Below are 21795 nucleotides of genomic sequence, written 5' to 3'. Positions count from 1 at the left end.
CCTTGGATACAGGAGGAGCAATGCGGTTTTTGTCTTGGTCGCGGAACACTGGACCAGCTCTTTATCCTCTCGAGGATACTTGAAGGTGCATGGGAGTTTGCCCAACCAGTCTACATGTGTTTTGTGGACTTGGAGAAGGCATTCGACTGTGTCCCTCGGGGTGTCCTGTGGGAGGTGTTGCGGGAGTATGGGGTGTCTGGCCCATTGCTACGGGCCATTCGATCCCTATATAACCGTTGCAAGAGCTTGGTTCGCATTGTCGGCAATAAGTCGGACTCGTTCCCGGTGGGTGATGGGCTCCGCCAGGGCTGCCCTTTGTCTCCGGTTCTGTTCATAATTTTTATGGACAGGATTTCTAGGCACAGCCAAGTGGCGAAGGGCTTTCGCTTTGGTGGCCTCAGAATCTCATCTCTGATTTTTGCGGATGATGTGGTTCTGTTGGCTTCATCGGGTGAGGGCCTCCAGCTCGCACTGGAACGGTTCGCAGCCGAATGTGAAGCAGCGGGGATGAGGATCAGCACCTCCAAATCTGAGGCCATGGTTCTCAGCCGGAAAAGGGTGGAGTGCCCACTCCGGGTCGGGGATGAGTTCCTGCCCCAAGTGGAGGAGTTCAAGTATCTTGGGGTCTTGTTCGCGAGTGATGGGAGAAGGGAGCCGGAGATCGACAGACGGATTGGGGCTGCAGCTGCAGTAATGTGGACGCTGCACCGGTCCGTCGTGGTGAAGAGGGAGCTGAGTGTAAAAGCAAAGCTCTCAATTTACCGGTCGATCTACGTCCCTACCCTCACCTATGGCCACGAGCTGTGGGTAGTGACCGAAAGAACGAGATCGCGGATACAAGCGGCAGAAATGAGCTTCCTCCGAAAGGTGGCTGGCCTCTCCCTTAGAGATAGGGTGAGAAGTTCGGTCATCCGGGAGGGGCTCAGAGTAGAGCCGCTGCTGCTCCACATCGAAAGGAGCCAGCTGAGGTGGTTCGGGCATCTGACAAGGATGCCCCCTGGGCGCCTCCTGGGTGAGGTGTTCCAGGCATGTCCCACCGGGAGGAGGCCCCGGGGCAGACCCAGGACACGCTGGAGAGATTATATCTCTCGGCTGGCCTGGGAACGCCTTGGTGTTCCCCCGGATAAGCTGGAGGAGGTGGCTGGGGAGAGGGAGGTCTGGGCCTCTTTGCTTAGGCTGCTGCCCCCGCGGCCCGGCCTCGGATAAAGCGGATGAAGATGGATGGATGGATGGATGGATGGATGGATGGATGGATATGCTAAAGGTTGGTGTCCCTGTTAGGGACAGGGATAGTTAGAATCTGATCCAGTTCATCTGATCCTTATTACCCATCTTTGTTAGTTTTTGTGTCTGTCTAACCCTGTAATGACACGTATATCACATTTGATGGATGAAAATTTGTCTGTTTTTCAGAATTCTACATCAGTGTGATGTAGTGGATGTAGCAAATACGATAAAATCCCAATCTAAAATTCCATGTGTCTCATATGTGCAAATTAATACTTGATTTCCTTCTTTTTAAAAGGGAAATAAATGGCACGGTCTGTAGTACGGATATGGACATTACATTTATTTTTATTGCACAAAAGGACAAGAGCACAATCGTAAAGTGCAAACCGCATCCAGGAACTTGTGTTAGCATTATGCTGCTTTGCAAGCATCTGTACAGACAGAATGGTAATGCTAAGCAGGCCGAGAACCCAGGGCGATGTTAAAGCTGAGTGAATGTTGACACCACCTCAGCAGGCACACCCTGAACTTCAACAGGTAAGAAACTGATGAACAAAACTGATTATCAAATCTCGAGGTCACTTTAAGAGTGTTTTTAACTTTCTTTCTTTCTTTTTTTTTGCAACATTCCAGCTAATATTATTGGTAGTATCTGCAAGCTGCATTTGTATTTACCTCTCGAGCAGTCAGCTCACCATCCTCCTGATCAATTTCCTCTGGCTTGAAAAAGACTCCAGGCAGGAAGTGGTTCTCTGGAGCTAGTGTGTCCCTATGGGGCCTCTTCTTCTGACGTTCCTTTTCTTCTCCCTGCCCCCCTGCCTTCAGCTGCCCTTCAGGGAACACTAGCACTTGGTCTTGCTGGGAGCAAAGCAGTAGTAAAGCTACATTTGTCAAAAACGCATCACCCTTGGAAAGATTGACATTTTAAGCTAGTGTGAATAGAGCAGTATGCCTTAAGAGGCCACATAAAAAGCACAGTATAACACTCACGTCTGCAGTAAGAGGGATCTCTAGGGCAGCAGTGTATGTGAAGGTAGTGGGAGCAGGGCCGGATGGCAGCATCCATGAGTCTGGGACAGAGTAGGCTGTCTCCAAAGTTACCTTTAGTAGATTAGAGGCTGAGAGGTCAGCCTCGGACAGTATTGGATCCAACACACTGACACTCACATCGAGGGTAGGCACCTAAAAAGCAGAGCAGTTTATATTTTTCATTGATATACTGCTTTAACCATACTGAATACAAATCCTTAGGTCCTAAGTGCTTTTCAAACCATAATACACAACACTAAACAATTTCCTGAGTGCAATGAAAGCTCATTTTATCATTATATGTAAATTCACATATTTAACATATAATACATGTAAGTGGCTGTTTTTTTCTCGTTTATCATAACCCAGCAAAAAAATACTTATGTTTAACAACACCTTAAAACGAACATGTTCCTCAATAACAAATAACAAAATAAACCAACAAAAACATATTGCCACTGAAAAGGATAAGAGGACTCACTAACAGTTTATACAGCTTAGTTTGTTTTTTTCTGGCCTGTTGCACTTTTTATCTGTTGTATTTCTATCTGTATTTTATTTGATGCACATCACATTTTATTTGTAATCTAACAACAAGGTTGTTTAGTATTAGGAGTTGAACCTTGCTAGCATAGCATTTCACATGATAAATGAAATGAAGTGCCGGTCTTTGGCTTTCTCACCATGAATGTGTTAATTAGAAAAGCTGTTGGTTAATTTATAATACCGCAATACCACATTTAAAGTGAGAGGTATTTCTCAAAGTCCAACTTGCATGGGCACCAGAGTTAATACCCTCCGATGTCATGCTCGTTGCTGCATGGATGAAGCTACTGTTAGCTGAATTATTAAACTGATTTTGAGCAGCAACTTACCTGTGATGTTGGTATTTTACTTTTTCTTTACCAAACTCTATGACTAATTTGGACTTCTAGTCATAAATCTGTAGAATTCAACTAAGGGGGCGCAGGGACTTTTAGATAGACCTGAACCCCTGAAGGCTCATCTGAGGGATATTTTATTTATGCTTACTATAACTGTCCCTGTAGAGTAATGGGATTACCTTCATTTTCCATTTAAAAACTGCTTGGCTGGATCCTTGCTTCATTCTGGTTGCACTCCTATCTTTGTTGGGGAACTGTGGGCAATATGGATACACTCTTAAAACAATGTAAAAAAAACTTAAATTGTGAATTCTATTTTTCAACTGTCCATTATCTTTCTATTGTTTCTAGTTGTTATTTTACACATTTCATATATAACTAAAGTGTCTACATGTCTGGAATTAGTATTGATTTAACAAAACACACTGTGTGCTTCTTAGGCTTTGCCAAATGTGTTGAATGCATTATTTTAAAATGTCTGCAAAACTAATATTTGGAATCTCTTTTTATATACTTGTCAGAGGATTTTTATTAAATACAAATCATTGAGTGTAATCAAGTAAAAACAAATATGCTTTTTATTCAAATGCAATATAACCAAGTATGCCTTATAACCGAGTGTTCATATATTTTCACATAACCAAGCTTATTGTTAAAAGAGAACACAATGCATTCCTTGCTTAAGTGTTTAAGATGTTTTGACAAGACATGATATATTTCTGTATCCTTACTTTAAGCGTGAAAGATCAGATAAGCATGATATATTTCTGTATTCTTATTTTAGTGTGTGAAAGATCAGATAAGCTGACTCTATGTCTGAACTTTATGTCTGAACTTTATGTCTGAACTCTCCTCTTTTCTGGTAAAAGAGGAAGTACTGTTACCCATTTTTTGCCTTATAAATAAAGCAAGCAGCCTGTACTCGGTGTGTGTCTGTCTTCTCAGAGGCATTCACCCGTGTACACGTTCTTAAACTCTGAGTCGGTCTGCAGTGTCTTATTTCACTTACTTGTGTTTGAAAAAGTGTCTAACCCCTGACAATACTCAACCCAACCTGTCAGTGGGTTAAAAATACTAAATACTAAACTTTTTTTTTTTTTTTTTTTACCAGATACCGCTTGAGCCTGGGAGCCTTATTTTTGACCAGACAATAAATAGTCTCAAATTGTGGCATTTGTTTTGGTTTAAAATTGTACTTTAGCTGTAACCATCGAAAAAAGGCAATAGATGCTAAATAATTGTAGAGTCTGTGTTGGTAATCTAGACTTAATAATATAATAAGAAATAATTGTTTAATTGTTAATTCACTTTTTCAGTCAGAACTATATGCAAGCATGTCTGATCAGTGCTGTTTTTAAGTGCATTTAAAGATGTTCAATCTTTTGTCAATATTAAAAATACACAAAAACACTTGTAATTTATTTGGGTTACTTTGCTATGTAAAAATAGCAGAGAGTGTAGTCCAGGGGTCAGCAACCTTTAACACCCAAAGAGCCATTTGGAGCCGGTTTCCATGCAAACAAAAACGCTGGGAGCCGCAAATACTTTTTGACATCTAAAATGAAGATAACACTGTATATATTGTTTTTTACCTTTATGCTTTGTGTGAACAACTAAGGTGTGTTGCTTATGAAATCCATGAAGTGCTACAGAGAAAGTTACATTTTATTTATGTAATTAACACATTTTTAAATCTTAAAGAAATATAACAAAAGGAAAGACACCCAGCTGAACTAAAATGATCCAGCAAACAAAAGATGCTGTGAGCCGCCACCCTTATATCACCTTTGGGATTTTGGAGCCTTGACCTGACTTTTAAAAAATAATTGGAAAAAAAGCACTATGCTGCTAAAAAATGAAAAATAGATATTTGCAAAATTCTGTCTAAATATGTATTTTACCAGGTTATGGTGTGTGGCGGGGCGTGGTCTGCAGCGCCGCTGCAGGGGAGGCGGACGCACCTGAGCGGCACCCGGAATCACGCCTCGCCGCCTTAAAGTCTGTGCTATCTGTGCTGTTGTGTTGGTGTGTGTCGGGCTGTGAGCTGAAAAGCTACAGCCGGCTGTATGCATACAGCAACCATGTGTGAAAAGTGAGACATGCTGAAAAGCATGTTCATACAAACATCGTTGGGTCTCCAAGAGAATGACTGCAGAGTCCTCAACTGACCTTGAGGCCGGTGTCCTGGGCAGATTTGGCCCGGAGGTTGGGCACCGAATTGACAGAGACTGTGGATGAGAAACTGCACTGACCTGAAGACAAAGAGAAAATCACTCTAACAAATGAAAGTTCTGCTCTGCTAAGAAAAGCTCTCTGAAATGAATTTTTGCTTTTCTGACCTCCATACAAAGCAGCTGTTAGCTGGGACGATATGCTGACTATATCAGAAACCAATTTTGAAAAGGGATCACTGCTAGAACATGAGCCCGGTATCAGAAATTAAGAAAATGTAGATACTGTAGGTACACTGATGCTAAAGGTTGGTTAGAGAAAAAAAAAACTGCCAAATTAAAACTAGATTTTGCATTTGGAGTGTTATACTCTAAGTGAGGGAAAATAAAATTACTTGTTTTCAGTTTATAATAGAGCTTAAATTTGTTTTTGCAGCTTTGAAGGTTTCATATGGCTAGCTCCAACAGTTATGAAGTTAGGGGCTCAAAAATGTACCACATTTCAACCCACCTTCCAGGGCCTTTAATTCAGAAACTTGTCATAGTATGAATTTACATTTTTTCATGAGCAATAAATAAGTCATCTGATTATGAAGAAGCCAGGTGGGAACTTTTGTCAGATCTGACTGATCTGGTATGGAAAGACCGGATAGCTATAGCTGTACCTTGTAACAGTGGTAGAAGGTCAACAACAGCCTGGCCCAGAGGCACTTGTCTTGGTTCATCATTCTTCTCCTCAGCCAGGACTTCTATCACTGTCACTGACCACCACAAAACCATATACATTAAACACAACAGTGGACATTTTTAGCAAGTTTGGTTATCAAGGAGATTCCTGTCACCAATTACACAAGGTATTCACAACAAAAATGTAATAAAAAAAAAAAAAAGCAACAAAAAAAGTGTTGATCAAACTGAAAGAAAATAGAATGAAATGAAATGTTTCAGCTGCTGGTTAGTGCCATTTTCAGTTTCATCATATTATCAGAGACAGGAGAATATTTCAAATCTCGACTTACATACAATGGGTTTTTGGGCAATGTCACTGAGAGCCTGAGCGTCGTTTGGCCAGCGGAAGATGCAGGTAAATTTATAGTCAATAAAGTCCTGCATGGGGTTACCCTGCTTCGCATCTGACTCTCCCAGCAATGTTCCATCAAACTCAACCCGCACCAAACTCTGAAAGCTGTCTCCTTTTTTTGATTGCTAAAAAGAAAAGTAAAGAAATACATAGCAAGCTGTAAACATTTACTTAAGATTATATCACATTTTAAAATAAAGCTTTAATTACATTAAATTTACTTAGATACTTGTTGAAGAAGTAAAATGTAGTTAGCATAACATCAAAAGTATATTCCACCAGTCTCCATGTAAGCTATTAGTACCGCATGCTACCAAAGCCTTCTAAGACCTATAACTCGGGAAGTTGTTTGCTTTTATGTCTCTCTTTGGATAAGTCAATGTGAATTGAAACTAGAAAAGAAGACTGTGTGCTAAAAGCAGTTTTGCTGATAAGAAAACAACTGTTTATGAGATATGGGACTGAAAATATAGAGCGAGCTGACCTGCCCAAATACACATAAGCTAACTTTGAGTTTTCTAATTAGATCAATGATGGATGGTCAATGATGAGAATGAAAACTGACTGACATTTTACTATGACATTATTAAAATAGAATTTTAACTTCAGTGCTTTACATAACTGCTTACAATCTTGAACGAAATAATCTTGAACCAAGTGCTACTTGTGTTAAATTTTACTTTGATATTTGCCCATTTACTTGAGTATTTTTTTTTATATATTTGGTGGTAAGTGGTGGTAAAAGTTATGTAACAATACAAGGAGAAAGAAAAAGAATAGCCACCTAAAATATTTGCAATTTTCTTTTTTTAACAAACACAATTCTAATTTCATGTAATGATAAAAAACCGAACCAATTAAAGATAACAAGTTCATTGGGAAGCTCTAAAAAGCTTATTGAGAAGTCTTAAAACAATTAAACAGATATCCAGATATAGATATCCAGCAGCTCCATTTAAAAAGCAAACATTCCTCCAGTCATAAATAAATAAAGTTCAAAAGAGGGATACACAATACAATACAATAAAAGATTGCAAATGGACTGGTTCTTACATAACACATTTCTACTCTACTTGCCATGTGCCTCATTCATACAAGCGCTTTTTAAAAATACTTTTTCCTCAAACTAACACGCACACACTGATGGATGATGGACTTTGGCTTCAATGCCTTTCCCAAGAACACTTTGGCATGCAGACTGGAACATCCAGGAATTGAACTACCAACATTCCAAGTACTAGATTACTTGCTCACTGTTTTAATGGACTGATAACTAATAAATGGGTGGGGGGTGAGAGGACAGAGGGTACCTGCCAGCCATCAGAACGTGGAGAGGGTTTCTACTGTTGTCCATTATAGATGACTTCCTCTTCTCTATAAATTACATTCTCTATATATTTCATCCCTACATATATATGTACTGTACTGAATCGCACGAACATAAGGATGATGAAATCTACTGCAACAAAATTATAGCTACATATATAGCATGCTATATTCCTATACTGCACTCCAGGTTCTATGAATAAAGGAATATTACAGCTCTCTTAAGGTGAGCTATAATCTTTTACTGTCAAACAATAACAGCTTAGAAGTGAACACCTCAAAGTTTCTTTCGGAACTGCTGGACGGTAATGTTGGGTTATCAAGGTAATTTGTTGCTTCGTGAATTTTAAGGTAAAAAAAACTTCATACACAACACGTACCTAGACTTCCGTTAGACTGTTATGCCGCAGTGTTAGCAAATTTCACAGGTTTATGGGGATCATTTCTAAGTAACGGCAAGTTGACTTACCAGGTCATTTCCACGGTTTATATGTATTTTTATACTCATGCTGTGTCTTTTCGTGTTTCCTGGAGCCTCCATTAAAAGTCAGTTTGTCGCACGGGGACGCGTTTCCATGGCAACGATACCTCTCGTCGCTCACAGGCGGCGGCTCTGATATGGTGGGTTCAACGTGAACTCGAAAATGCTGAACAATATACAACAAGAAGGGCAAAATTAACTTCAGATTCAAGTTTACTGTTACCAGTTCAGCGACGCGGTTGATAGGAATCTGTCCTAATGTGCTCATATATACCACAACACACAACAAAGCACAGCATGATACATGGATACATGTACTCAATCAACTCATAAAAGTAGTGCCCTGTTTCACTGTACCTGTCTTCAAAGTGCTTTTTTGTGAGAGGTTCAGCTAATATTATAATATTATAGTACATGAATAGCCTATTATGCATGTCATTACATGAATGCAGCGTCATTCAACGCAGATATCTTATTCTTCTGCAAAGATATATTCAAAAACAAATATTAAAGAAATATCTTTCGTATTACAGGCAAATACTGCTTTTCACCCTCGGTGCATTACACATGTGAGAGAATCGATTTTGTACTCGCTTTTATTCAGGAAAACATTTAGGAAACATTTTGTTCTGTAATAGTACTAGTGAGACAGCAGGGGTCACTGCTCACTACAGGGGAAACATCCTGGTGGCGCACTCGTTTTTAAGCTGTTGTGTGTGAAATACCTTGAGGCATTGGGAGTTTAATTTGCTTTTTCTGTGTTCTTCCCATAAAACTGCAAAAATTTAATATCTCGAGCAGGATGTATCAAAAGAGACCGTTTTATATAGTTTTTGCAACATTAAAAAAAATATCAACACCATTTTGTTGCAGCGTTACAGCTCTTTATATAAGCTAAATTACTGATCACCTAAGTGGTCAGAGTTGTACTTTCATTTTATTTATTTATTTGTACATTTCATATGAATATATTTTCTTTTAGCGATTGACTAATGCTTTTCCCGTTTAATGTAACGCACCGCGTATTTCGTTGGACAAATAAATAAAATCATTGCCTTGCTGGTAGTCCTCCGCGTCGCTAGCGGCGCTCAATCTCAGACCTCTACAGAGCTCAGCTTTCTACTTCCGGAAGCTTTATTATCAATGATTTTGTCACTTGAGAGAGATTAAACACTATTCTGGTGTTTGTCTTTTGTTTTTGTCAAAAATGTCCTACAATTACGTTGTAACAGCCCAGAAACCTACGGCGGTTAACGCCTGCATCACAGGTAAATCCGCGCTGTTTTTCGCCGTTGTGCAGTAAGGAAACATTTGCCACCTGCATGTTAGCTTTGCTCCCGCGCTACAACTAAAGTGCTCCAAACGGGCCTGTAGTAGCCGCTAGCTCTTGTTTTGCTATGTCAACGGTTTACTTGTCACATAGGTTCTGCTCGTTTGTATGCGTGTCTCAACACACACATCTCTTGTCACGTCTGCTTTAACATACACACGGCAGACGTTTTTTTTCTTGCTTCTTCTTTTTGATGTAACGTTAGCTGTGTCCTGCACGTCAGTTGCAGCGGATCAAAATGCGCTTCCTCTGCTCACAAACATTAGCATATCACACAGACTTAGTGCCCCACTTAAAACGAGTTAAGCTAGATTACGTTTTCGTTCATTTGACTCACAAAAACCGTGATGCATTAAAGCTCATAGAGACGCTTATGCTGCTGTCTTTTTGTATTTCAGGCTAGACCAATAGGAATTCTGTCACATTAAAGTTACAGTTTGACATGCACTCATGAAATGGCTGCGTAGGATGCATCATCTCTTCATGTTCACTCTCTTTTTATTTTTCATGGCGATAGTAGAGACCTCGAGATGATATGAGGTGACGAATTGAGATGAATGCTCACGTGTAATAGTCTAGACGTGAAATCTACTTACAAGTTACTTTTATTGTTAAGCAATCTGATAATTGATACTGCCAAGTGCAATCAGAGTGTAAAGATGTTTAAAGAACTTGCGAAATTACTACTTTTCATGGTAGGTCGTTGATTGTAGCACTGACTCTGACACAGTTACATTTGTTGGAGTAGATAATGGAATGAACCAGTTTGGCCAAGATATATTATTTTAGACCATTTTGAACACAAGTAACCGTTTGCGATTTTCCTTATTGTGATAAATTAGAACACTTAAGGAAGTTGGATAATTTCCTTGTAAGTTGTTTTTAAGCTGCTAAAGACTAAAGAAGACATTAAAAATCAGCAGTTAAGCTGATATGTAAATGTATTTGAGAAGCACCAGAATATTTATGCCCCAATTTAGTGATATTTGTGGACATTTTTAATTTCTCTGTGTGCCCACTACTCTCACATTAAAACCAGTGTATTGAACATAATGTAACCATTGTTTTTCTGCAGGTCACTTCACCTCTGCTGAAGACCTCAATTTGCTCATAGCTAAAAACACACGTTTGGAAATCTATGTGGTCACAGCAGAGGGCCTGAGGCCCGTCAAAGAAGTGGGCATGTATGGCAGAATTGCTGTTATGGAGCTCTTCAGGCCCAAGGTAAGGGGTTTTGTGTGCAGTCGGCAACACTTTGAATTATTTTTCCTGCTCGACTAGTTAGTGGTCTGGTTATTTAATATATATTTAACTGCACCATAAATGATTTGTACTGTGGTGTGTTTCTCAATCATCTACAAAGTAGGGTGCAAATTTTGCCTCTCAAAAATAGTGAAAGTCTGCACATTACAAATAGGATATGACACATGCAGGCACTGTCTTCTAATCGGGCTCACAGAGGCTGATCAGGTGTATAACATGTAACTCTGGTGCCTTTTTCCTCCTCATTCTTCAGGGTGAGAGCAAAGACCTGCTGTTCATTCTTACATCTAAGTACAACGCCTGCATCCTAGAATACAAACAGACCGGGGAGAGCATTGACATCATCACCCGAGCCCATGGCAATGTCCAGGTGAGACAACAACACTAATATTGTTATAGACATGAGCCACATTGTAAGGACATTCTATTTGTTATGGTGTGTTCATATGAAGGGCAGTATGTATTTTGTTCTTCTTGGTTGAATGCAGCAGTTCACTCTTTTTTAGCTCCACTACATTCATATTAATAAATCTTAATTTAGACTGTTTTAAATTATCCATTTGCCATTTAAATTGGTAAACACCGTTAGGTAACATTTCAGAATTCTTGTATTCTTTAATGTGGTTTATATCAGTGACATTTTGGACTTCTTAGACTATAACAGCTGGAAAAATGTAACTAGCTATGTGCTACATAATGTGATGCTTTCTCATACACTCCCAGTGCTAAACAGTTCCTAACCCAATGCTCTTTTGCAGGATCGTATTGGGCGTCCGTCAGAGACGGGTATCATCGGAATTGTAGACCCAGAATGCCGCATGATTGGCCTGCGGCTGTATGACGGCTTGTTTAAGGTGATCCCATTGGACAGGGACAACCGTGAGCTCAAAGCTTTCAACATCAGACTGGAGGAGCTCCAGGTCATCGACGTTCACTTTCTGTATGGCTGCCAGGCTCCAACTGTTTGTTTCATCTACCAGGTACATGAGCAGTACAGAATGTGGGAATGTGCCTTTAATGAAATGGGAAAAAAAGAATATGTTGAAAAATTCACATATCCGGGACATTTCTATTTAATTTATTTATTCCGGGAGAATGGTTTCAAGCTTATGGTAACTAAGCAATGCACAGTAGCAAAGTGCAATTAGTGACCAGTTTTATTCCATGTGTTGTGTTTCATAGGACCCTCAGGGACGCCATGTGAAGACCTATGAGGTTTCTCTGAGGGAGAAGGAGTTTAACAAAGGCCCCTGGAAACAGGAGAATGTGGAGGCTGAGGCTTCAATGGTGATCCCAGGTACTTCAACTATTTAACTCAACATATAGCCGTGATAATAACGAAAACTGCTGTGTGAAAACACAAGGATGTGAGCTATGAATTGCTAGTTCATAAGTGTGTAAGTTTAGTTTACAAGTCATGAATAATTTCAATTGTTGAATACATTTAACCCACAGCACTACTGATAACTGGTAATGCAGAGGATATTAGCTTCTGTGCTGTAAACATCTCCAAAATAGCAGAAACTTCCCAGAATAATCACTCTGTCTGTGTTCTTGTATTTTAGTCCCTGAGCCATTTGGTGGAGCTATAATCATAGGACAAGAGTCTATCACCTACCACAATGGAGACAAATACTTGGCCATTGCACCACCCACTATCAAGGTAATGATAACAGATAGCACACTTCTGCTTTAGATATTTTGATCGTTCAGCTGTTCAAAAGAAGCTAGGTAAACATTTAAGTTGCAATAATGTAGAATTGAGTTAGACTGTGGCTGTTAGAAGCCTAAGCACTGTAAGTCTCAGCAAATAGACTATTTCTGTACCAGGGGCAGTCAAAATAGAGTTAGTTGGTGAAGTCACTTGCAGAGTGGGTAGTAGTGCCCTATCACAAGTAAGTATCCTATATCTAATTCAGTGATGCATCAAAATAGCTGTTAGTATTGGGCTGATGGAAGCAAACTAATTAAATCGAGCTTGTCTGGGAACATGAGCCCAAATCTGAAGCTTGTGTATAAAACGGTGTGAAATCAAGAGTGTGATTGTAGAGCTGTCTTCAGAATCACACTTTGTAAGCATGATTGTTTTGTTATATTTTTTAAACCCTAAGGTGTACATGTGCTTTCTTTTGTTATGACTCTTATCGGTGCTAAGCTTCCAATACCTCAGGGTTTTAGTATTATCAAGATTTAGTTGTAGTCTTTCTACTGGCATTTAAAAGAGCTCAAGGCCCAAGAGCCCCTCAACGGTTTCTCGCTTCTATAATTAGAGGTTGTTCTTTCCTCCCTCGCTGCTCTTTAGAAGAACATTTTCATGAATTACGAAAAGAAAATTCGAAATCATTCAGATTAGGAATCTTCTAATTACACTGTTTTCATTATCTTCATTTTAAAACAAATATCTTTGCTAGACCTGTTGACTATCCTAATAATTAACTTATCTCCCCAATTTAAGGATGATTGATTATTGACTTTTCAGGGTTCATTAATGATTCAAACTTTTGATGAATTCACCCATTTGGAAACAGGAAAGCTTGTTTGTCTTAAAAGTATATAGGTAATCACTTGATCATATATCTGCTGTAGATAGTCAGGGAATTTGTGATACATTAATAAGGAAGATGTACCAGCTATCGAAATATTAACATATATTTATCTCGTTATAGGTTAGGAATTTCACAGTGGGCTCACGTGTGGGCCCTTTTTAAAAAAAAAACAAAAAAAAAACAAAACCCAAAAAACCCAGGAGTAATACAATAAGGCACACGTAGTCAGTAGTTGACCATGACAGTGGGCATTTTTAACATTATCTCTGTTCAATTTGACTTCATTTATATAGCGCCAAACCACAACAACAGTCTTCCCAAGGGACTTTATATTGTAAGGGGAAGACCCTACAATAAAACAGAGAAAGCCCCACAAACAATCAGACAAATCCCTATGAGCAAGCACTTTGTGACCGTGGGAAGGGGAAAACTCCCCTTTTAACTGGATAAAACCTCTGGCTGAACCAGGCTTAGTCTTTAGTCGGTGGCTCCTTATCCAGCCACTTCCCTATTATTTCCTTTTTACTGTCAATAAGTAATACTTTCGTAAAATATTTGTTTTGAATGTAATAATCAGGGAGTATATTACTTAAATATACAATAACACAACTATTGTCAATCTCAAAACCTGATATGGTTGTGTTACTGTTTGTCATATCTGCTATTTTGTAGGAATTTTCTTTTTGGAGCAATAAAACATAAAATTCTTTCATGAATATTCTCTCCACTAGCTGGCATTTAATTCACATATTTAATCGATCGTCAACTATTGGCGTGACATTTGCCTTCTTCTCCCATTTGATTTTGATGTATAAGGTGGAATATTTCATGAGAAATTGTATTCATGTATAAATTGTAGATACCTGTTTCTTGTGGATAGTGCCCCAAATAATAACAGTGCTCTTATCAGATTCCCCAATAGTTTTAGCATTTCTATAAAAGTGTTGCTTCACCTGTAAGTATCTAAACAAATCATGTATGTCTAAATTGTAGTTTTCACTGAGATGTTGGAAATTTTCCAACAAAGTCCCCAAGAAAGTTTGAAGTTTGCATCATATTTTACCCAACTAATTACCTAGATATTCATCTTCGGTATAGAACTTTTACATTTATTAAATCATATTAAATTACATCACTATTAAGTCAAATTTTAGTTTTATTTCTTTTTTTGATGTGGCCATAATTTAAAGAGTTTTTTAGATTCTTTGGGATATTAGCCCCCAGGTACATCATATTATTGGTATTCCATTTTAAATAATATTTTTATTTACATTTTTTTTTTTTGATGAATAATCTGATTAAGATAGGCTTTGTACAGCGTCATGGGCCCTTTGTAGATTAAGAGTGCTGGCCAGTGACTTTGAACCACTATTGCTCATGATATCAACAAGTTGCAGTGCTCGCCTTACATTGTCTTGCGTGAAAATCCTGTTTTTGTTTTTTGTTTCCAGAATCTGTCAAATATTTTCTGGTCTTTTTGGAATTATTCAAGTAAATATTCTATAATATGTGATCTAGAAATGGGTCTGTATGACCTACTCTGTTCCCTCTTTCCCCTTCTTTGATCGCTGATATTATGGCCTGTTTCCATAATGATGGGTTGTTTCTACCATTCTTCTACAACTGAGCATTGCCACTCCGCTTGGAAGTTTGTTTGTTTTATTTCAAAATGTGTTTTTCTTTTTTTACCAAGTTTACTATTTTTACTGGATTTTGTAGTCTGTTAACATCTATTTGTATAATAACACAACATTTTAAAGGTATAGGATCAAAGTGAAGGAGGAAAAAAAACTACAGTGGTCCCTCACTATAACACGGTTTTGCTGTTTCACAGATTTTTTTTTGTGCAATTTCGCATGCTTTTTTTTTTCTCAGGGGGTTTTAACAGCGCATTGTGTTCTGCGTCCTGATTGGCTGTAGACCATTGTCAATCAATCTCCTCCGTGCTGTGTCTCCTGTACAGTACAGAATGAGTTCAGCTTGTCAAATTTACATAAATCTTCGATCACTAGCAGTGTGACTCTGAAGTGCTGTACTGTATGCTGAAGTTTTCTCCCCAACAAACACAACAATGTCGACGAAACGTTTTGCACCATCTAAGGCACGTGCAGTAGCACCCAAAAGGCAGAGGAAGATGAGGTAGAACTTACCGTATTTTTCGGAGCATAAGGTGCACCAGATTATAAGGCGCATTAGTAAAACAAAACAGTCAGATAAGTCCAACTTTACTCCACTCATTCTTTTTGCTTCCTCTACTTCTGTACCATTGATTCATTAATGTTGAATTCTCTGGCAGCTGCTCTATTCCCATGTTCTGGACCTGAAAACAGGGTTTGATCTTTGGTTTCATTCTATTTCTGGACTTATTTTTCTACGAAGGTTTGAACTTTGAGAGAGTTTAAACAAGAGAGATTGTGGGAAAATGTTCCCGCCTGTTTGAGAAAAGTGTATAAAGTGTGTAGTGAGGGGTTTTACAGCCTTAAAACATCTATAATAATTGTAAAAAATAAAGCTGGCTACTTCGCAGATTTCACCTATCGCAGGTTATTTTTATAACGTAACTCCTGAGATAAATAAGGGACCACTGTACTTCCAATTCTCCCTGAGAAAAGGTCCCGCTGTACAGCAGAAATCCTGGAGCTCTCTCTGGATACTTTCTTGGTGTTCCTGGCCCTGGTGTGTCATCTCACCCATGATGGCATGAGCCTCATTTCTGGTATTGTCCTCTATCACTCCCCTTTTCCTGACATTTTCTTGTTTTTAATTGCATTGCTTGGCGCTTATTAGCTGCAGCGCTATCACTGGGATACACTTTACTATCATATTCATAACTAACCAACATTGTTCAAAGTATGCTGTCCCTTTAGCTTTTTTCCCCTTGATTATTTAGTTGATGTCGGATTATAATAGAAGCAAAAATGGAAAAAGAAGTAGTAACTGTATCAGTACCACCACAGACATTTTAAGAGAGAAATTTAGTCATATAATCCTTTGGTGAAAATGATAACATCTAGGAGAAAAGGGTTTTTTAAAGCAATATTTTTAACAAAGGACAGGAAACATTTAAATCAGTTTTTCATGTTATAGAGGAATCAAAGTTCATGTAATTCATTCTTCAAAATAACTGCTCAAATAAGTCCGTGGGTTTGTTTCAGGATGGATTCCTTGTTGCAAAATCTGCCTCTAAAAGGACTTTGGAACCATATGAAAATAAAGTTAACACCTCAAATGAAAATGCAACACAATGGTGGCTTCAAACACAGATTCCTCTCATGTCTTATCAATAGCTCAAAACATCCTCCAGACCTACTGATCTGTCAGGGTTTTTTCCCTCTCTAATTCAAGCTCTCGTGTCTTCATTACTACAACTGCACGGTAGCATTGTCCAGCTTTTCTAGTGTTTGAATAGGAACAGGTAATAGGAAAGTTGTTAAGTGATCATTGAAGCCACATTTTTTTTTAATTTGTTTTTTTTTTTTCACCTAATATGTTATTTGTATTCAGTTCAAACACACTCCTTTCAAAAGTATCAAGAAAACACAGAGGCTTATCCTTTGATGTATAACAGAACTGTTTTGGCAGCTAATTAATAAATTGTCACTCTGGAGCACCAAAGTGAAAAATGAATGTGGAACACCAAAGCTTCTGCCAACACGGAGGTCTGCTGAAAATGTCTCAGCTCATCTAGGGCATTACAGTAGCTGGTGAGGAAGTAGACTGGTTTCACATGTCAGAGCTAACCAGCTAATTACCTGCCATTCAGTCAAGAGGAGTCCACAAGTTTGCAAAGCTGTGAAAATAAAAGTTTTTGACAAAAGTTTTAAGTAATGCTACAGGCTGGGTGATTGCGAAAATGAGTTTTGTAAAGGTTTGATCAAGTGAGAAATTGACTCTGCATATACAGCAGTCATTGACAATAATAATATCTCCTTTTGAAAGAAAGTAACAAACTCTGTCACACTATGGGAGTTAAATGCCAGCTTTAATCTGGAGTATTATTTGAATCTCCTAACATGTTTTGGTGCTGCTCAGTTTTGTTTAGAGTAAGAATTTTTGAAAAGCTCAATGCTGAAAGCTGAAAGCGAGCCTCAAAGTGAAGGTACTGTAAAATATTTTACAACAGCCTCAGTTGATAGTCCTTTCCTATACCTTTTCAAAGTTTAGAAAGCATATTTTAAACAGCATGATACATTATGACAGCAAACACTGATAAGACAATATAAGAGTGGCATTACATTATTGTACGAATGGCTGATAAATCAGTCTGCTTCAGATTACTCCTGGGGAATATTAGCATATCAAAAATACATCAGTGACATGATATTTCTCTACAAGCATACAAAATATGTGTTTAGAAATACTGTTGCTATTGCAAAGTTTGTCCAACAGAGAGCACTGACAACTTAGTTTTCCAGCTTCCTTCTCTGCACATGTATTGCTGTGCACCCACATGCAATTTAAAAGATCTTTTAAAGTAACATGAAAGGTTTTTGCAATGTACCTAAAATGGTGTACACATAATACTGAATTCTTTAATACTCCAAGAAGTGCTTTGGTGGTGGAGCACTGCTACTTCCCTGCACACACAAATATAAATAGTTGACTAATGGTTGATTTGCTAAAGCGTGGACCCTATTAGAATCAAGCTTTTATAGGTGTTGGCTGACCACTGTTGGTCATATTGTGTTTGATGTGTTTGTGTCTTGCTCTCGCTTACAGCAAAGCACCATTGTCTGCCACAACCGCGTGGACCCCAATGGCTCACGGTACCTGCTCGGTGACATGGAGGGACGTCTCTTTATGCTGCTGTTGGAGAAGGAGGAGCTAATGGACGGCACAGTGGTGCTCAAAGACCTGCATGTGGAGCTGCTTGGAGAGGTCTTTCATTTCTCTTTTTCTTTAGGCCGAGGTATTGCTGGCTGTCTTCCATCTGTTTATCCACCTGCCTTTCCTCGGGCATTTCTCCCATCGCTTTCTCACTTCCTGGCTCAACGACCCTCTCTGTTTCTTTCTGATTTTCTTACCGCTGCTTTTTGTTCTCATCATCTCTGTGCTGTCTTTTGTTACAATTGACTTTTTAGTGGTTTATGCCCCTGAGCTAATGGATCTGTCTACACTTGCACAGAAGATAAGAACAAATTATCTCACCTCTTTGTTGCTTGCTTGCCAGGCTGTCACTTATCCCTTTAAAGTTGATTTAGGTAATGATTGTATTTCAATACTGTGCTTGAAGCTAAGGCTCATGTTCAAGGCAGACGACATTTGGTTTGTAGCACCTTTCTTTAATTACTTTCTGAGGAGTTTAGAGATGGAAAAGGCTTTCCTGCTAGTCTTCTAGTTTTACTCTAGTAGTGCTTTTGAGTTGGGAGCTGTTTGCTTTTTAGATTATTATAAAGTCTACTGCTATTAGGACAAGTCTGTTCAATAAACACGTAGGAACAGCTGTATGTTAAAATGTCAGACAGAACGCTTTATTAAGTCAATATGTCTAAAATCATGTACACAGTGATGGGTAAATTTAATAACAAACATTGTTTGTTTTTACATTACTTAGATTTACTGACATTTAATTATGAAATACAATAATTCAATTTTTAAAATCTTTTCTATTTACACTTTACATGAATAACTTTTGTCTGCCAAAGTTATTTTAATTTTCTAGCTGAACAGTCGTGCGTTAGGTGACCTTTCTGATTCTCCTGTTAGAGGATTATACTTGGAAAAAAAGGGTTTTTTATCATCAGGTTAATTCTTTTTTATTAATGATTTAATGTATAAAAGGTCAAAATCTTTAATTTCAGATGGAAAAAAAAAATCATTATATTTGTGACTTTTCTTTTCTTTTCTTTTTTCAAACTAAGTTCTGACAATTATTGGTAGAGGATTAATCAGCAAAGTCATTTTCATATTGATTAAAATGTAACTGATTGTAAATTGCAGCCCCACTGTGCTATGATCAAGAGGCTGAAATGTTTGTGTGTCCCTTCACTGACAGACATCTATTGCTGAATGTCTGACCTACTTGGACAACGGTGTTGTGTTTGTGGGCTCTAGATTAGGCGACTCCCAGTTAGTAAAGGTAAGCAGAAAGAGTCTTGTTTTTTTTTTTTTTTGTTATTGAAAATAACTTTAAACACACTGGGTTTTTTTCCTCTGGTTAAAAAAAAAAAAAAAAGGTAAACTAAGTTAAAAGAAGTTAAACTTTTAGTAGATGTGTGTAGAAATGTGTGATAAATCCTGCAGTGTTTTTCATACCTTGTTTTAAACAATGGAAATACTTAATGAACTGATTCAGAAATTAATTTTGAAAATTAATTTTTTTCCCTCGGTTCTTCATTATTCTGCTCTATTATTTTTATGTTTGCATTTTGGTTTACTAAATTTAAATATAATAAGCAAGTATAGTAAATAGTGAATTAATAACCTCCAAGATCATCGTAATTTGACATACCGTGTGTGATTTTCAGAGAAATTGTACAGATTACATCCTTTGTAAAGACAATTTTGTTTATTTGCAGCTCAACGTGGACAGCAATGAGCAAGGCTCATACGTGGCTGTGATGGAGACATTCACCAATCTGGGCCCTATTGTGGATATGTGTGTGGTTGACCTTGAGAGGCAAGGCCAAGGCCAGGTAAAATCCACATGCTTAATCCTTTATTTCTAGAAAAAACAGAGCTTCAGAGCAAATAAAGGCTACATCACATATTCAGTAACAAAATCAAATTAATTTTTTTTGGGTGGGGGTGTTTGCTAGAGAGTTTATATGTGACATGGTGATTACTGAAAACCCTTCAAGCAGACACTGGATACACTTGCCTTATGTTGAGTCTCCCTCTGAGTTTTCCTCCTTATTATCATCTTTGTCACAGCCTTCAGGGAGTCTCGGCTTATACCACCAATGCAGCGATTTCGAGGGCCATGTTAACAGTGTTCTTCTCAGCAGAATTGAGCTTGTAATGCCTCAGAGCACAAACTTGCAAAAGCCAGAAAATCTGCGTACAGTGCACTCAGGAGATTCCTGTGAGCTTTGTATGTAATGTGGTTGTTCTTCTTATGTATGGTGCCTTTTTTCACCTAGCCGAGTCTAGATGTTGGTTAGCTAGTCTGCAGTTACACTGGATGTTAAAATGCACCTCTGCTACACAAACCTAAATTGGTTTTCTTATTCCATTGCACAAAGCCAGATTGCTGTGAATGTAATTTCCTCTAATAATATTTACACCCTTTCAAACTGACGGTGAAGACCCTGTCCCTGTCTGCATGTATCCCAACAATCCATCATCTTCAGCACTTGTGTGTGCTTAGTTCTGTTTACCTTGAGCAGATATCAAACCATTTGTATTCAGGATACAATGTGATCTAGCTTGTACTGCATGGTAATGCCAGATTTAAAATGGAGCCACAAATCCAGAAAATGTTATCTTATTTCTCAAAATATAATGCTTATGTTAAAATGCAACCATCTTTTGGCATGTTCTTCAACACATAACTGCAGGTATCTGCTACAAAAAAAAACACAAAAAACCCCCCCAATTTCTAATTTGAACATTTGTCCTCCTTTGTGTTGAATCACTGGGGCACAGGGAGATGCAGAAGGTTTTGTTGGCAGAGTTTGACACCAGGCCTCAGGGTATTTGATGTGGTTCCAAAGGCAGTGGTCCACTAGAGCACTGAGCCACTCTACTGGGTACAGACGAGCGCAGCATCAGCCACTGCCTGCATTCATCCATTCTCTCTAATTCAAGGGCCAGAAATAAATCCAGTCACAATTGTTTTAATTTGCCATTAGCTGCAAATCTGGAAAACATTTGACCCTGATTAATTAATGCAAACACATTGCAACGCAGTTAAGATGTCAGAGGATTGACGCACATGGCGCAGGAGAAAATATAACACGACCTCCCTCAGATAAATCATAATAGGGGTTGTGCTCATGGATGTGCAACAGAAGAAAAGGCAGTCGGCCCCATGAGAGTGTGGCTTAGTGTGTGAGGGCATTCGAAAACATGCTCAAGGGAGCGAGGTGGGTTGCCAAGATCATCATGACTGTTTCTATTGGGAGGAAACTGTTGGGTGGCAGGTGGTAGACGCTGAGATTATGCAGGCTCTGGTATTAATCCTGTTAGTGTACCATGACTGGATGCATAAATAACATTCTGGTGCTCTCCAGTCATACTGTACAGGCAGTTATTTACCTTGAGGCTGCTGGATCTCAACAGCGTGATGTTTATAATGGCAGTCTCAGAGACGCTCTACTGTGAGCCAGTTCACAATTTCTACAAACTACATTTTAGTTGTATTGATGTCTGCTTTACTATCGAAACCGTATAAGAAGGATTTCTGCACTTTTATGACTTTTTATGACAAGTACTTAAACTAGGTCTTTTAGCATTAATGATAATAATGTGTCTGACTGAATTTTAACCAAAATACTAACATTTTGGGGGCTT

General features: G+C 38.5%; 2 protein-coding genes across 5 annotated transcripts in view; one reads left to right on the top strand and one right to left on the bottom strand.

Annotated features, from left to right (window-relative positions):
- cfap70 (cilia and flagella associated protein 70) overlaps window positions 1–9324 on the bottom strand; it is a 28162-nt gene extending 18838 nt beyond the window's left edge. Inside the window, exons 1-8 of one of the 3 annotated variants that reach the window (XM_082535342.1) lie at window positions 9258–9324; window positions 8191–8368; window positions 6334–6520; window positions 5980–6075; window positions 5313–5395; window positions 3323–3397; window positions 2221–2412; window positions 1906–2088 (exon numbers count right to left, since the gene is read on the bottom strand). In XM_082535342.1, coding sequence (XP_082391468.1) covers window positions 1906–2088; window positions 2221–2412; window positions 3323–3397; window positions 5313–5395; window positions 5980–6075; window positions 6334–6520; window positions 8191–8262 — 888 coding nt within the window. In that variant the 5' untranslated portion in view covers window positions 8263–8368; window positions 9258–9324. Of the gene's footprint in view, window positions 1–1905; window positions 2089–2220; window positions 2413–3322; window positions 3398–5312; window positions 5396–5979; window positions 6076–6333; window positions 6521–7705; window positions 7788–8190; window positions 8369–9257 lie in introns of those variants that run through there. The other 2 variants (XM_082535343.1, XM_082535344.1) reach the window with 2 other exon arrangements.
- ddb1 (damage-specific DNA binding protein 1) overlaps window positions 9318–21795 on the top strand; it is a 47171-nt gene continuing 34693 nt past the window's right edge. The window contains exons 1-9 of one of the 2 annotated variants that reach the window (XM_082535322.1): window positions 9318–9470; window positions 10608–10756; window positions 11049–11165; window positions 11554–11775; window positions 11978–12092; window positions 12361–12458; window positions 18061–18219; window positions 19337–19420; window positions 19860–19976. In XM_082535322.1, the coding sequence (XP_082391448.1) occupies window positions 9410–9470; window positions 10608–10756; window positions 11049–11165; window positions 11554–11775; window positions 11978–12092; window positions 12361–12458; window positions 18061–18219; window positions 19337–19420; window positions 19860–19976 (1122 nt within the window). In that variant the 5' untranslated portion in view covers window positions 9318–9409. Of the gene's footprint in view, window positions 9471–10051; window positions 10073–10607; window positions 10757–11048; window positions 11166–11553; window positions 11776–11977; window positions 12093–12360; window positions 12459–18060; window positions 18220–19336; window positions 19421–19859; window positions 19977–21795 lie in introns of those variants that run through there. The other variant, XM_082535323.1, reaches the window with a different exon arrangement.

Source organism: Aulonocara stuartgranti (genome assembly GCF_965226115.1).
Source record: "Aulonocara stuartgranti genome assembly, chromosome: 1".
Lineage (NCBI taxonomy): Eukaryota > Metazoa > Chordata > Actinopteri > Cichliformes > Cichlidae > Aulonocara > Aulonocara stuartgranti.
The sequence above is the reverse complement of the archived record's forward strand: the minus strand, read 5'-3'. Positions and strand labels throughout refer to the sequence as shown.